Source organism: Pundamilia nyererei, unplaced genomic scaffold, assembly GCF_000239375.1.
Source record: "Pundamilia nyererei isolate P.nyererei 1_Seehausen unplaced genomic scaffold, PunNye1.0 scaffold00027, whole genome shotgun sequence".
Lineage (NCBI taxonomy): Eukaryota > Metazoa > Chordata > Actinopteri > Cichliformes > Cichlidae > Pundamilia > Pundamilia nyererei.
The window spans coordinates 558,290-573,706 of NW_005187428.1; the positions used below are offsets into that span (position 1 = coordinate 558,290).

A 15,417-nucleotide genomic window follows, 5' to 3' on the forward strand; every position below is an offset into this window, starting at 1 on the left:
AACGCAAATAAATCCTAGGAAGCTGTAAGATATAATCATATTAAATATGGATTTAAAGTAAAGATAATCTAATAATATAAATCACACCTTGGGTGTCTATTTAATGACTTACAAGCCACCACTTATACTGTTAAACAAATTATAAAATGACTAAAAAATTAAAAAAACAAACAAACAAACATAAAAATACAATCCATTCATATAGAGGTGCATCTGCGTGTGCATTAATGTTTTATGTTGGGTAGAACAGTGCGACTAGTGAGCACATGGTGCGTGTGTGCCTGTGTTAGGGGGTGTATTTTCTACACAGGTTCCTGGGCTGCTGTGCGGCTTTTATTCAAAAATCACCATCCCAGAGATCAATCTCATCTGATCAGCAAACGGGCATTTTAAGGGAGAGGTCCCCACAGGACTGATGTCGGTAAGTGGCACACACATATATTAATGCACGTATAGAGGGGAGCATGCAATATTGATGCATATAGGCCTGCTCGTGTTTCTGTCACAGAGCGAAAACGATGCTAGATGTGCGTGCTCCTGTGGCACATCAGCCCATTAGTTGGGTGTCAGCATGGTGCAGTCTCGATGCTTCACATCAAGGTCGATGTGAATTTTCCAGCTGCTGTAGGATAATAAGATGCCTCCAGATGGTATAACCACTAGAGAGCGTGTGTGGAGGGAGCGCGCTCCATTAATGCACGGTATATGCGCAGGACATATCCGATTATCTTATCGACATCTAGGCAGAGGGAAATGCGGCGTCCACTTGTGGGGAGACTGGAGCCACAGCAACAACCACCCCTGCAGCTGCGGCAAAAGTTAGGCGTAATAGCTTTATAAAATACTACCACTCATTCTTCAAGGGCAGGGCAGGTGCAAGAAAACTGCAATGGTGAAGGCCAGTTCTACTCTGTAATTGCCCCTGTTGTTTTAATTGCCAGTTCAGCACCATGGAGAAGTCATGCTTAGGACTGTTAGCAGGGATTAGAGGTTTTTTGTGCTGATGATGCTATAATCCCAGTTGCATAATGACCTGATCAACACTGATAGGATTCATTTCGTTGTGGAGTCTTTTTAGCTTGAGCCAAATAGTTTGCTCTATGATTTTTCTTTTCAGCCTCAAGCTTAGATGCTTCATGCTGAGATGAGGATGCTGATGATGACATGTTTATACTGGGCGTGTAGCACAGCACTGTCAGTGTGCTGCCTCTCACATATCCTGTACTAATCAAATATAAAGCCTGTATTACTAAACTGAGAGCATCACATTCACACTTAAGAAGCTCACTTCTTTTAAATGATGACAGGGATGAAAAGAGATTTGGTGGAATTCAGAGCTGAGAGAATCATAAATTATATCATTATAATATTGATAAATAAAATCAACAGCATTTTTATGTTGTATTGATGGATACTCTCTAATTTACTGGTGTTAAATCCTGCTGTTGTACATTTATATTATTACTGTAGGGCTGCGAATAACAGATATTTCCCTATTTCTTAATCTGCCAGATGTTTTCTTGATTGAGAATATATGTTGAATGCACACTCACCAGCCACTTTGTCAGGTACACCTGTTCAGCTGCTTGTTAACGCAAATATTTAATCAGCCAATCACATGGCAACAAAGTTAATGGCATATGCCTAAATGCATATTTACGCATGCAGACATGGTCGAACCAGGCTGTTGACATTGAAACTGAGCATTGGAATGAGAAATGGGGCTGATTTAAGGGACTTTGAATGTGGCATGGTTGTTGGTGCAAGGCAAGCTGCTCTGAGTATTTCAGAACTTGCTGATCTACTGGGATTACAGCCATTTCTAGGGTTTATAGAGAAAAATGGTCAGAAAAAGAGATAAGATCCAGTGAGGGGCGTTTTTCCTTGTTGAATGTCAGAGGTTAGATGAGAATGGCCAGACTGCTTCGAGATGATAGGAAGGCAACAGTCATTCAAATAAGTACTTGGTACAGTCTATGCATATAGAAGAGCATCTCTGAATGCACATGATGTTAGTCCTCGAAGCGGATGGGTGACAGCAGCAAAAGACCGCACAAGGTGCCACTCCTCTCAGATAAGAACAGGAAACTGAGACTGCTGCAAAATAGGGTCTGAATCTGGAGTAAAAAACATAAAAGCAGCACCAGCAGTGGTTCCAAGTATATTTTCCTGGCACGCTTTAGGCCTCTTAGTGCCAACTGAGCATCACTTAAACACCACAGCCTACCTGGTTACTGTTTCTGACCATGTCCATCCTTTTATGACAGCAGAAGAACACACCATATCACAAAGCTCAAATCATCTCTAACTGCTTTCCAGAACACAACAGGGAGTTCACTGTACTCAAATGACCTCCACAGTCACCCAATCTCAATCTAGTAGTTCAGCTTTGGGGTGTGGTGGACTTCACATTATGGAGGTGCAGCCAACAAATCTGCAGCAAATGTGTGATGCTGTCATGTCAATATGGACCAAAGTCTCTGAGGAATGTTTCCAGACCCTTGTTGAATCCATGCCATGAAAAATTAAGGCAGTTCCGAAAGCACAAGGGGGTTCAGCTCTGTACCATTTAGGTGTACCTTATAAAGTGTCTGGTCAATGTAGACTATCATGTCTCTATTTAAAATTTCTCGTTTCTGTCAACTGTAGACTATCGGTAAAAAAATAACAGAAAAAAAAATCAAATAGTTACATTCGAGAGGCTGGAACTCGTTAAATGCCAGTATTTACTTTTAATTAACAGCTGTAATCATTTTTCCACGATTAATTTCTATCGGTTCAGCTGTGAAGTACTTTCTGACTAATTTAGACAGTTTTGTGTTGTTGTTCTTTGGTTCTTTACTGTTTTTCAAGGCAGCTTCTTGAAGATACTGTTTAGCAAACTATAAAACAATAACATAGTTTATAGAAAACACCACATGCTACAATCTGAAAGCAGGCATGGGCAGCATTTTTGTCAGCATTACTTGTGCCAGAATTTTGTAATAACTTTTTAGGATGTTATATTTCAAGCGGTGTGTGAGAGAGCTAGACTAGGTTAAGCAGATGACTTTCACCCGCAAGAGAAGAGTTTAAATTGTGTGTGAAGGCAGACTGACTTACAATAAGCCAGTATGGAGCATCTGCATATGTCTGTGCTTCTGTGGTGGGAGGTGCTAAGAATAGAGAGCAGTGTTGCAGAAGGAAGGCGCTGTGTCTGTAGTTTTACTGCAGGCTTCCTGTTCTGCAGGACATCAAGACAAAATTAGAGCAGGCACAACGGACCAAGATCACAGATAACAAACACCATCAAAGACAAATGGACTGAGATGGTGCATGTAAGTAAAATATGGATGTTTGGTACGGAGGGAGGATGTGTGTGTGTTTTTAAAGTATGACAGAGATAGTCACTGTAATACAAAAGTGGATCTTTGACCATATGCAAAGAGGAATCTTTGATGTTTGGTTATTTAAATTGACGGCACCTGTGCTGTAGGCTTGTAGCGGAGGAGCTCGAAAACTGAGAAGAGTTGCTGAAGAGTTTCTGTTTTTATGAAAGAGAGCATCGAAGTCTTTGGAAGGTGATTTCTCCAGTGTGATGAACCTACGTCATTTGCAAAATACAATATGTGTTCAGTTATTTTTCATAATAATATAAAGAGTCTGAATGATGATATACTGTTGAAAATATAACATTTCTCAAAAATGTGAAATTGATTTTCTATTAATGTTTACAGGGCTTAGGGTAGTGGGCTAAAGGGGCCAGTTATGGCTCATGGAAAGAGGCCAGGATCCATTTCCAAAATATTGGTACCCGGCACTTCATCATGCCCCGGTCCTGGACAGAGCAAAGAAGAGCGGGGAGGTTTGGTGAACGAGGCGACTGAGCAACCACCTTGTGCGCTGGAGGAGGATAATAATGACCAGCTGACTTCTCCTGTTTCTGCAAATCACTATTACATGAGTTGTGACCCTAGTCCTGAGGACATGGAGGACACCTGCTCTGAGTACGACAACGTGGGCTCCGATGTCGAGCAGGACTATGATGAGGTTCTGCATTTGAACAGAGAGGGCGGTGTGGACATGAGGTATTACAAGCAGTACTGTCCTGAGGACGGTGGCTATATAAAGCATGCTGTCAGTGATAATACTAATGAGAACACCAGTGCTCCTGACCAGATGACTCCGAGGCCACGGCATGGCACAGAAATATGTGAGGGATCACAATCAGACGCTAAGCCGAGTAAGATGAGCCATCGCTTCAGGTCGCATTGTGCTCCAGTTGCTGGTGATGAAACAGAAGGGGGAGTTAAAAAGGGCCAGGAGGACAGGTTCTTCTTCGGTGATGGAGATGAGATAGAAGAGGTGCTAGATGGGGCCAAATTTATAGAGCATTTAGAGGAGACGGAGGACAGTATTCAGAGGCAGGCTAGCCTTTATCAGGGTAATGAGAACGAAAGAATTAGGAAGGGGGGAGAGGAACGGCAAAGAGAAGGTGACGTCCGAGTCACAAGGAACCCTAATGTCCTAGGAGCCAGCAAGAAGTGTGAGCCATCTCACATAGATTCAAAGGAGAAGGAGCGGCAGGGTAAAGGGCGAGGAAGGAGGGGAACAGGAGAGGGCATCGAGCAAATTGCCTCTGGGATCAAAGGATGCATGACCAGCAACACTGAGCAGCGTCCAAAGACTTTGCCCAGGGACTGCAAAAAAGTTGCCGTGAGGACCAAAGCTAGGTCCAGTTCCAGTAAGCAACACCCTATTCCCCCACCTCGCCACTCCCATGCTCAGCCTCCTACTGAAACCCAGAAACCCCAGCCTCACAGAGAGCCTCCTCCTGTTCCCAGACCCAGTAATTCCACTGCTAACAGCCGGGAGAATGAACCCAGGGTTATCAAGCCATCCCTGGCTCCTCTTCACACACCAGAACAACAGAGGGAGTCTCTCGAGGAGAGACAGAGACGGCTAGAGAAACCCCAGCAGGTAAGCAATGCAAATAGGACACATCTTTGTCAGCTCTTGTCCCCTGTGGCTTGTGATTGTAAATGTTTGTGCCAAACCTGCCTCTGCTGTGGTTTAGAGGGGATCAGCACAATTTTAATTTTATGCATCGCCAGAAATAGTCTTCATCACTTTTTATGAGTTCTTCTTAATCGGCACAGGACAACAAGAAATGTTAAAAAACACAAACTGTCCAAGATAAGAAGAAAACACCCCCCACTTATTTTTGTTTAGCAGAATGAGAAGCTCAGCCCGGCTGCAATACCTGAGGAGCTGCCAGAGCAGGCGACGAGGTCTCAGTGTCCAGAGCCTGTCTCTGCAGAAGACAGCAACACTCACAAGGTTAAAATTCAGCTACTTTTAGCTTCTTATCATCCAGTTTTTGATCAAAAAACTGTCTTTTACTGTCTCTTTAATCGTATTCCCAAGAAACATTTGTTTTTGTAAGTTTTGTATGTAGGCAATCGTGGATATTGTGATAGATATAGGTTTTTATACTGTATCTGCAAAATATTTGCCCTTGAAGTCCAACTTATTACATTTTTTAAAAAAGAAAACACAGGAAGCTGCTTCGTTTCCCAGCTTTGAGGATGGTAAATATCTCAGAATATTCTCAAAATGTTGTCATTTTTATGAATCTGTGCTGCACGTTACAGGGGTCTTTTTGTCACACAGTCCCAGGTCCCTGTGAGCCAGAAGACCTTATTGATGGGATCATCTTTGCTGCTAACTACCTTGGCTGCACTCAAGTTTTGTCTGATAAAAACCCATCCAAGAGTGTCCGTATGTCCCAGGCTCATGAAGCTGTCAGTCAAATCAAGGTAATTCTTCTTCAGGGTTGTTACAGCTACCAACATGCATCCATTTAGTTCATAAATCTTTAAATTGGCCAGCATCAAAATGTGGGAACAAACTGAAATGAAATCTAGGGAACAAATTGAATTCGGGTCCAGGAGACTTGATTAGATTCTCTTGATGTTCTCCATCTGGGATTTTCAGCCTTAGAAAAGTTGGCTTTTATTTTTGGCTGGAGGGACTCGACTTTATTAGGGATTTGACTTTATTCTACATGTATGCTCGCAGTTGAAATAAATAATATGTATGTAGTTCAGGCCAGGGTCTTTCTGTGTGGAGTTTGCATGTTCTCCCCATGTTGGTGTGGGTTCTCTGCGGGTACTCCGGCTTCCTCCCACAGTCCAAAGACATGCAGTTAGTGGGGATAGGTTAACTGATCAATCTAAATTGCCCATAGGTGTGAATGCGGGAGTGAATGTGAGTGCGAATGGTTGTCTGTCTCTGTGTGTTAGCCCTGTGACAGACTGGCGACCTGTCCAGGGTGTACCCCGCCTCTCACCCTATGACAGCTGGGATAGGCTCCAGCGCCCCCCGCGACCCTGAAAAGGATGAGCAGAAGTGAATGGATGGATGGAAGTTTACATCCATTTGTCATGGGCAATTTTGTATTTTTTAATGATTTTTTTGAACTGTTATTTTTTCAGGGTAAAATAATTATACAGCATACAATCTCGAATTACTTTAAAAAGAACTGGGTCCACAAGTTTGATTTAAGGTTGGATGTTATTTAATACATACAAGGCCAGAAGTATACATACAGGCTCAATTATATAGATACACTTACTTTAATCTTTTAATAAGTGGTGCTGAGTTCTGTCTTTTAACTTGACAAGGTTAAGGCCTGCTAACTTAAACAACTGTACATAACTATGTTATTCAGATGTGTCATCACTTTGCCGAGATCTGGATTTAGACCCAGACTGTTCCCCTACAATAAGAGGAATTTGGTTAGGATGTTCAGGAATAACCCAGGAACCACTAAGGCTCAAGCCTACCATGAGCTGGAAACTGCTGGAACACCAGCATCACTGTCCACAGTGAATCCAGTTTTATATCATCACGGACTGAGAGGGTGCCGACCAAGAAAGAAGCTCCTGCTCCAAAATGGAAACCTTCAAGCTCGAGGGAAATTTGCAGCTGCCCACATGGACAAGCCAAATGCCTTCTGGAGAAAGGTTTTATGGCCATATGAGACAAAGATTGAGCTATTTGTCCACACTTGACAACAAGTATGTTTGTAAAGGTGAAAGCTTCAAACCTAAGAACACTGTACCAATTGTAAAGGACGGTGGTGGTAGCATCATGCACTGTGGCTGTTTTGCTGTCAGCAGTACTGTTACATTGTACAAAGTGGTTGTAATAATGAAGAAGAATGACTATCTCCAAGTTCTTCAGCGTGTTCCAGTAGCTCAGTGATCCAAAGCACACGTGTGAGGTGGTTTTTGAATGGATGAAGCAGGCTAACGTTAAACAGCTGGAATGACCTTACCAAAAACCGGGTGTGTGCCAAGAAGAGTGGTCAAATATACACCAGGAATTATGCCAGAAGTTTCTTAATGGCTACAAAAAGCTTCTGGTAAAGGTGTAACTTACTAAGGGACGTTTAACCAAATATTAGTGGAGGTGTATGTATACATCTAAAACTGTGTGGATTAGAAAAAAATACAAACTAAAGTCAAACTTGTGCACCCAGTTCTTTTCAAAGTGCAATAAAGATGTATGCTGTACAATCTTTCCACACTGAGAAAATGAACAGTTCAAAGAAATAATTCAAGGCCCTAAATTACAATGACCATAACACGTATTAATACTTCTGACCACAACTGTATGTTGCTTGTGACCTATTTATAAAAAGTCAGCTGTGCAGTAACCTCATCTATTTACCACACAGTGGAGCTGTTGCATGTCTTTCTTTTGGCCACCTTGTTCTTTTGATACGGCCACATGTTTTTGTTCCTGTGTATTAAGTGTTATATCCTGTGCTTGTGCCTTGAATGTAACTACAAATGAACTGCTGGTCACAAAAGCAAAGTTTGAAAAGAATAATTTAAACTGTCTCTGCCTTTCAGGCATAAGCACAAGCGTTATTATTGAGGTGCAAGAAAAAAAATGCTATGCAAGATTAAAGCATCACATTCATTCTCTGAAATGCAAAACGTCTTATTAAAATTCTGTTTATCTCAAAGAGCCAAGATGAAGATTCTCAAATGATGACAGAAGTGGACCTGTTTATCTCCACTAAAGCTGTCAAAGTACTGAATGCTGACACACAGGTCAGTGGCTCTTAAATTTGTGTGTAGCCTTCTTCTTGTGCATAAACACAATTGATTTTGAATCATGATTGTCATTACTTTTGTTCCTCATAGGAAACAATGATGGACAGTGCCTTGCGAACCATCTCCTACATCGCAGACATCGGCAGCATTGTAGTTCTGATGGCACGGAGGCGCATGTCTCAGGCCTCATCAGAGGAGCTCTCTGAATCTTCGGACTCCACCAGCGAAGGGAAGAGCCAGTACAGAATGATCTGCTATGTCTTTGAATCAGAGGATGTAAGTATTGCCATTCTTTTCTACTTTACGCTCTAGTTTGACATTTTTACAATAATCTCTGGTCACTTCCTTGCTGTTGTCAGCTGGGATAGCCTTTCTGCTGAGCGGTTTCCCCCAAATGCTCCCCTTCCCGTAGGCGCAGCTAATCGCACAGTCTATTGGTCAGGCGTTCAGTGTGGCCTACAGAGAATTCCTGCGAGCCAATGGCATCAATCCCACCGACCTGAGCCAGAAACAATACAGTGACATCATCAGCTCCCAGGAAATGTACCACGATGACCTCGTTCATTTCTCAAATTCAGACAACTGTAAAGAGGTGTGACATTTTTTTTATTCCACTGTTGGCTAATTGTAAATGATGACTGATGGATTTTCCACCCCTAATTTTCAATATGAAATTCAAAGTGTGCTTAAAAAGGTTTAAAAAATACTTGTATACTGTATTACAGCTGTATATAGAGAAGCAGAAAGGCGAGATCCTCGGCGTGGTAATAGTCGAGTCTGGCTGGGGCTCCATTCTGCCCACGGTCATCCTGGCCAGCATGCTGAACAGTGGGCCCGCAGCGCGCTCTGGAAAACTCAACGTGGGCGACCAGATTATGTCCATCAATGACACAAGTCTCGTGGGGCTGCCACTGGCCACCTGCCAGGGCATCATTAAGGTATGGAGTACATCAGGAACCTCCAGTTAGCCCTTTACTTAGAGTCATAAGTTAGATAAGGAAGTATTTGAATCAAGGAAAACTATCTGTAGTTAGTAGTGCTGGACTGAACAGCCCAAAAGTATGAATTACAGTGAAAGTACCTAAATATTAGTGGACTTTTAGGTGGTCCCTCTTTTCACCCTAAAAGGATTAAGTGGACAGGAAAGAAGAACACGAATGAATAAATGTAATTTTGACCATGACACTAACAAGCACATAGAAATACCACATAAGCACAGGGACAGCACCAGTCTTTAGCCCACCTCCACAAACCTTTTGACTTCTGAAACATGTGAATGCGTTTCTGAATGTGTCCCAGGGTCTGAAGAACCAGGTGAAGGTAAAGCTGAGTATTGTAAGCTGCCCTCCTGTCACCACCGTCCTCATCAAGAGACCCGATCTCAAGTTCCAGCTCGGCTTCAGTGTTCAAAATGGCATTGTGAGTGCAGCCGTATCACTCGTTACCATGACTCTAAACTTAAGATTGAACTTTCAACTCAGGCTTATTAAATGCTTAGGTGCATGCAGGTTTTTTTGTCATGTTATAGCATCACAATGATGGCTGCTTATGTTAAAAATAGCAATAATGAGGTCAGCGTATGTACAAATAATTGCTGTGAGCCAAAAGCTCAGGCATCATTCTGCTCTGATAGTTTTTGAGCTGCTGCACCAGGGCCAAGATAAATGAGGAACTGTGAACTGTGAACCATGAAAGCTACTCTAGTACATGCCAAAAATATGTTAATATTTACAACATACCCCCTTGTTGACTGGGAGTGTTGGTATTTATGATGCAGTTCCACATTTGGGGTTATTTTGCTTCCTCAGATCTGCAGCCTGATGCGAGGCGGTATCGCTGAGAGAGGCGGCGTTCGTGTTGGACACAGAATCATTGAAATAAATGGTCAGAGTGTCGTTGCCATGGCACACGAGAAGATAGTTCAAACCCTGTCCATCTCTGTGGGTGAGGTAGGAACTCCTCATGACACAAGATGGCAATTTTCTCCGATTACTGCACCACACAAACACTGTGCCACACAGGCCTTTCATAGATGCATGCACATTAGAGTTTGGTTTAAAGCCAAATCACTGGGTACACACAGGGCCACAGAATGCCTGTAAGTCAATAAAATCCTGTGATTAAACAAACCATGGTTAAATATTTTTTTAAATTAAAACTGACTAGTACAATAAAGGATGTTTGTGTGAGAAAACTCACATTCCAGAGAAATTAACTATTGTGTACTTTCACAGTGATTACAGGAATCTATTTCCTTGAGTGCAAGTTTACAATTTATCCCTATGAGCGTGCTTTAAAGGAACAGTTTGGGAAATTCTTTTGCCCTTCCTTGTTGACTCATAGTCCAGCACATTAACTCCAATAAAACCATCACGTTGTTCGCTGTTTCAATTAGATAAACTCAGCTGTTTCAAACTAACTGTCAGGCAGCTCATGCTTCACATTGATTTTTTTAATTTTTTCAGGAAATTGTTATACATCTTTTAACTCTTGACCAAAGTAAATGAATATGGCAACATATCAAACTAGTATTAATCACAAACAAATGGATGGAGAATACAGAGGAGACCTGATGGTTCAGATCCCAGTTTGTGTTGTGATGCTCAATGCGTCAATAAAACTTAAAGTTAAACATAATCAAAAATATGTACCGAATATGTGGGTTTAACAACTTATTTAAAACTTTAACTTAATTTTCAACCACTCTTGTATTTTCTCTGTAATTTCTTCAAGTGTACGTTCTGGTAGAAAAGATCTCTGTTTGACAGCAATACATCTGAATCCTTTTCTCAGTCTCTGGTGGGACAGAGAGGAGTAAGTAAATTAGGGCCGATTACATATCTGTGCATGTGTAAATGCATCTGAAGTTGATGGGTTAACCCAGGGAGCTCACTTTACATTGTGGGCCACATACAGCCCACTTTGACTTTCAGGCGAGGGATAAGTTTAACCCCAGTCAGAACCCCTCTGATATCTTCACATACAAAAAAAGAAGTACAATTTTAGCTGCATGTCTCAGTTTTTCTATATGATAAAGAAATTCTGCTGTAGTAAATGGAAGAAATCTGTAAACATGACACTTTGGGACTAAACTGTAAGTAATAGATGTGTAAAAGCACAGAGAATGTATCTCATTGCCCAGACTGACCTGTAATAATAAAGCAAAGTTTTTCTTGCTTTTTAAAAGATACCATAAAGAAATAGAAACTCTTCTATTAGATGGCGAAAAAATAGGATTTCTTTGTCATTTCATTGTTCTTTTTTTTCTTTAACTTAGGTGTAGTACGAACAATCGTGAAGGAGGCCTTTATCAGTAGAAAAAACTGTACAATTTATAAAAATGCAGTTAAAAGTCCCAAATCTTTCCTGTGGGCCGCCTCAGAGTCTTTGTGGTGCCAATTCAAGGCCCGTGTGCCACATGTTTGACACCCTGCATTTACCCACCCTGCTTCTTTCATGTTTCCCTCTGTGCCAGATCAACATGAAGACGATGCCTGCTGTGATGTTCAGACTGCTGACGGGACAGGAGACGCCCGTCTACATATAGAGGACCCTGCATGGATCAGCCCCACTGTAGCTCTGCATGTCTGGCTGCGTGACGACAATAAGACGGGTGGCTCAGTGGGACGAGGAGAATTTATTTTTCTATCATTTTATTTTTTTTGGCCTGTTGTCGCGACGCTGTAAAGAACATCCGTTTCTCATTTTCCCAGGTTTTATCTTGAATTACATCGTCATAATGGCCTTACAATGTGAATACTCTGTCTGTAGTACTGTACGTGAGTTTATGGTGTTGAAGAAAAGTAGCTTTACGGTCATGTTTATTTTCTTATGAAGAGATAAATTAGTACATTTATTTTTTATTTAGTCATTTTTATAATGTGTATGGAGTTTAAAATTGTACTTCTACTGTAAATACTTTGGATTTCTCAAGGACATGATTGGAAAGGCCATATAACTTCTGCAGTATATGCATGTGATAATGAAGAATACGATTTACTGACCAGGGATTCATTCTCAATCCAACATGTTAATCTATTACAATTAATATCAAAAGAAGATAATAAGATGCTGTACAAAGGCACTAAACTCTGTGTATCGTGGTGACGCTGAAGGCCAAAGACACTCTTAATTTTCAAGGACATACAGTATATGGATGATCATTACTTTTACCAGAGCGTACAAGAATGTATCAGAATATACAATACTGAATGAATGTACAGTTATAACACACAGAAAATACAGTTTCACTGCTGAGCACTTGTTTGTTTTCATTTTATTCAGCTCTTAAAAAAATTACAGGACAGAAAAAAAACATATTTAACAGGATTACAAGAGAATCAGTTCAACCTATCAGAGCACTGTGTGTGCATGAATCTGATGCAAGGAAACCACATGTTCCAACATTCAGGCTCTCGCTGCTTCTCACTAGTGTGGGGTCGCTTAGAAATCTCCTTTTAGAAATAAAAAGCTCATTTGTTTTTGCTTAGTATATCATTAAATGTTCAGAAATGTGTTCACCAGTCCCGTCGTAAATTTGTGCCATCTGGCTCTTGCAGGTATTCAATAATGCTGCCAGCTTAGGAGTTGTGTTTCTGAAACTAGAGACTCTAATGTTTTCTGTTCTGGTGAGAACCAGATTGCACTGGTCTCTGGAGGGAGTAGCGCGTGCTGCCGTATTACATCTTCAGTTTTTAAGCAATTTCTTGGATCGAGTAGGCTTAATTTTATTAACCTCTTAAGCCCCAAGCCTAACTGATCCCCTGCCTTTTGCCCCCGTATCAGGGGGCGTTGGGGCTTAAGAGGTTAATAATGTCTTTGACCAACTTTCTGATCAGTTTAATGTAAATAAAACCAAATGTGCATTTCATTTAAAAAAGCGGATTCTGAAAGTGTATACTCTGTGTACAATCAATATGTATCTGTGTTGTCTCATGTTTCATTACCAAACAAGCAAAACAACGAGAGCTCTACCATCCACACCCATCACACTATATACACATTGTATGGATCCCATACGAAGTTATGTTTATTTACAGCTACTACAACATGAGAGTGACCTTTACAAATGTGACTATTTACAGTGGACTCAATTTTAAGACATTATTATTTACAGGCTCACACAGATAACTAACACATGTGAAAGTCGAGACTTTAACTGTAACACATTCAACAAAAATTATTTTCAAGTATGAACAAAGAAATCTCCCTGAGAGGGAATCTGCACAGCTTCATAAATGTTCCTGTAACACAGAAAGAAAACGATCAAAGTTAGCTGAACGACGTCTTTATCATGGATATAAAGGTGACTATGGCGGCCGTATAAACTAACTATGGGAATGCCTTATTAATACACTGTTCGGTCTTGTCCCACAGTAGAATTTACTTATATTAAAGATAAGAACTGTTGCTGCTTTAAACAAATGATTGAGATATTAACAGGCAGCAGAATGATAATTTGTTGATTACTAATATTCTCAAAAACTGTACGAACCACCCTCATGAATGTACTTACTTCTGTAACTTTTAAATTCACTGGTGAAATTGTCACTCCATCGAGGAAAAATGAATTCAGGTAGCCCTCACTGTATGAATCATCCTCGTCTTCACAGCCGTCGACACCGACACTGAAAGCCTCTTTCATCTTCTCAGGGACCAAAAAGTCAAGCAGCACCACAAGAAGCCCAATGAGGGTGCACAGGATGCCTGAAAATCACCTGAGTTAGTAACAGTCGGGCTTGGAATGATAAATTCAAGTGCAAAACATGCAAAATCTATGTGCAAATTCATGTGTTTACCTGTAGCCAGGGCCAGCCAAAACGAATGGCTGTATTCTGTTTCAAAGGAGTCAGTTCCTATGTAGAAAACACACTGAGGCACATTCATGATGGTGGTGAAGGAGATCATGGAGAAGAAGATGAATGCAGCAGTGGCAACCACCATGTACCCAGCGTACCGGATTACTGGCATGGAGAAAAGGATGTTGGCGAGCATCCAGCAGCAAAATGCTGTCCTGTGGAGCAATTATTGCACAGGGATTGGAATTTCTACATCGCCCGAAAATTAGAGCGCACGGTATTATTTGACAAAATCAAGATATGAGTTATTAACAATCACCAGAGTGTTGCAGACGCGTATCGTCCAGAGTATCTGTACTGAAAGATGAGACCGCACGGGCTGCTCGGGGTGAATTTTTCAGCGATATACAGAATGGGGTTGGGTAAACCTTTCTCCAGAGCTTCCTCATATTCTTCAATAGTGTCATGCCAGGTGAACATCTCATTGTAGTCAATGGTCTCATTAAACTGTACGACAGGATTCCCTGAGTGAGATCAAGCAGATGTAAATACTACTAAGCAACACAGATAAAAAAGGAACTTTTCTGACGTGTATATGCAGAAGATGTTGTTGTAGCACCGACTCCTTTCACAATAAAAACTGCAGGAATATTTGACGAGACGTCACAGGTTGCTTACTGTGACTCACCTTTCAGCGTAACGTTAATGCCATACAGTCCGACATGCAAGCCAATCTCCGCGTTAACCACCGCGTTGCTGAAAGACTTATAGGTGGCTTTCGTGGTCATTCTGGCCTCGGCCCAGTCGTTAGTGAAGTTGAGTGCTGCAGGGAAAAAATTAACTTGAAAGTCTAGAAAACAAAGGTGGCAGGAAGAATAAAATCTTTGAAAAACAATACGAATGCAAAACTCACCCACTATCACGGCACCAATGAACAAGCTGGTAACTATTCTAAATGTCCAGAAGAGCCGCTGAGAGGAAGAGACAGACAAATTATTTCAGGTGACTTGAATGGAAAAAAAAGGTGAGGAAACTGAAATGACAGCATTACAACTGCTATTATTTTTGCACTTTTCAGCAACCACTGTTGGAGGCGCAGAAAGAGAGAGAACAATAGTGAGGTTTCGTCACTCATTTGCAGTGAGTAATAGTTTTTCTTTTTTTGGACCTGGTTGCACTCACCGACTTCCCTCGTATCCCGGGCAGAATGAGAAGAAGACTGACCGCTAACACAAGGAAGACCAGAATAATGGTGAGCAAGCGGCTGCTGAAGATAAACGGAGTCCTTTGTACAGTGTAGAATGGGTAAATGTCATCGTAGAAAGTCATCTTAGCTTCTGCTCTTACAGACACAACTGAGACTAGACAGCATAACAGAGAAGACAGTGTTAGTGACAGAGTTCTCAGTTTCCCCACCCAGATGCAGAGATAGACACTCTTGTTACTCACAGCTGATAAGGTGCTTTACATTACTACGACTATGTAACATGGCATGATTAAACATAAACATG

The 15,417-nt window shown here is 41.3% G+C and overlaps 2 protein-coding genes across 5 annotated transcripts; one reads left to right on the plus strand and one right to left on the minus strand.

Annotated features, from left to right (window-relative positions):
• The first annotated feature begins 274 nt into the window (after positions 1-274).
• On the plus strand, positions 275-12,365 carry apba2a (amyloid beta (A4) precursor protein-binding, family A, member 2a). 4 transcript variants are annotated; one of them, XM_005728003.1, is made up of 12 exons: positions 275-421; positions 3,717-4,959; positions 5,212-5,319; positions 5,531-5,570; positions 5,653-5,798; positions 8,019-8,105; positions 8,199-8,384; positions 8,521-8,700; positions 8,834-9,046; positions 9,408-9,527; positions 9,917-10,057; positions 11,584-12,365. In XM_005728003.1, the coding sequence occupies exons 2-12, from the start codon at positions 3,748-3,750 to the stop codon at positions 11,653-11,655; spliced, it is 2,505 nt and encodes an 834-aa protein (XP_005728060.1). In that variant the 5' UTR covers positions 275-421; positions 3,717-3,747; the 3' UTR covers positions 11,656-12,365. The 4 variants fall into 4 exon arrangements, with proteins under 4 accessions (XP_005728060.1, XP_005728063.1, XP_005728061.1 ...); XM_005728006.1 differs by having other exon boundaries at positions 5,215-5,319; XM_005728004.1 differs by lacking the exon at positions 275-421 and adding an exon at positions 3,194-3,317.
• Positions 12,366-13,339: 974 nt separating this feature from the next.
• On the minus strand, positions 13,340-15,235 carry duox2 (dual oxidase 2). Its single transcript, XM_005728240.1, has 7 exons — positions 15,089-15,235; positions 14,820-14,877; positions 14,595-14,729; positions 14,226-14,430; positions 13,907-14,121; positions 13,624-13,814; positions 13,340-13,351 (listed from the first exon to the last, which is right to left on the minus strand). The coding sequence occupies exons 1-7, from the start codon at positions 15,233-15,235 to the stop codon at positions 13,340-13,342; spliced, it is 963 nt and encodes a 320-aa protein (XP_005728297.1).
• Between the last annotated feature and the right edge of the window lie 182 nt (positions 15,236-15,417).

Bases quoted from the DNA above. Each gene is read 5' to 3' on its own strand.
- apba2a (XM_005728003.1), top strand. From the start codon at position 3,748: ATGGCTCATGGAAAGAGGCCAGGATCCATTTCCAAAATATTGGTACCC. The intron at 5,799-8,018 runs GTAATTCTTCTT...TTTATCTCAAAG, and splicing joins AAGCTGTCAGTCAAATCAAG to AGCCAAGATGAAGATTCTCA. The intron at 8,385-8,520 runs GTAAGTATTGCC...CCCTTCCCGTAG, and splicing joins ATGTCTTTGAATCAGAGGAT to GCGCAGCTAATCGCACAGTC.
- duox2 (XM_005728240.1), bottom strand. From the start codon at position 15,235: ATGACTTTCTACGATGACATTTACCCATTCTACACTGTACAAAGGACT. The intron at 14,730-14,819 runs GTGAGTTTTGCA...TTTTCCCTGCAG, and splicing joins CATTGGTGCCGTGATAGTGG to CACTCAACTTCACTAACGAC. The intron at 14,431-14,594 runs GTGAGTCACAGT...GATCTCACTCAG, and splicing joins CATTAACGTTACGCTGAAAG to GGAATCCTGTCGTACAGTTT.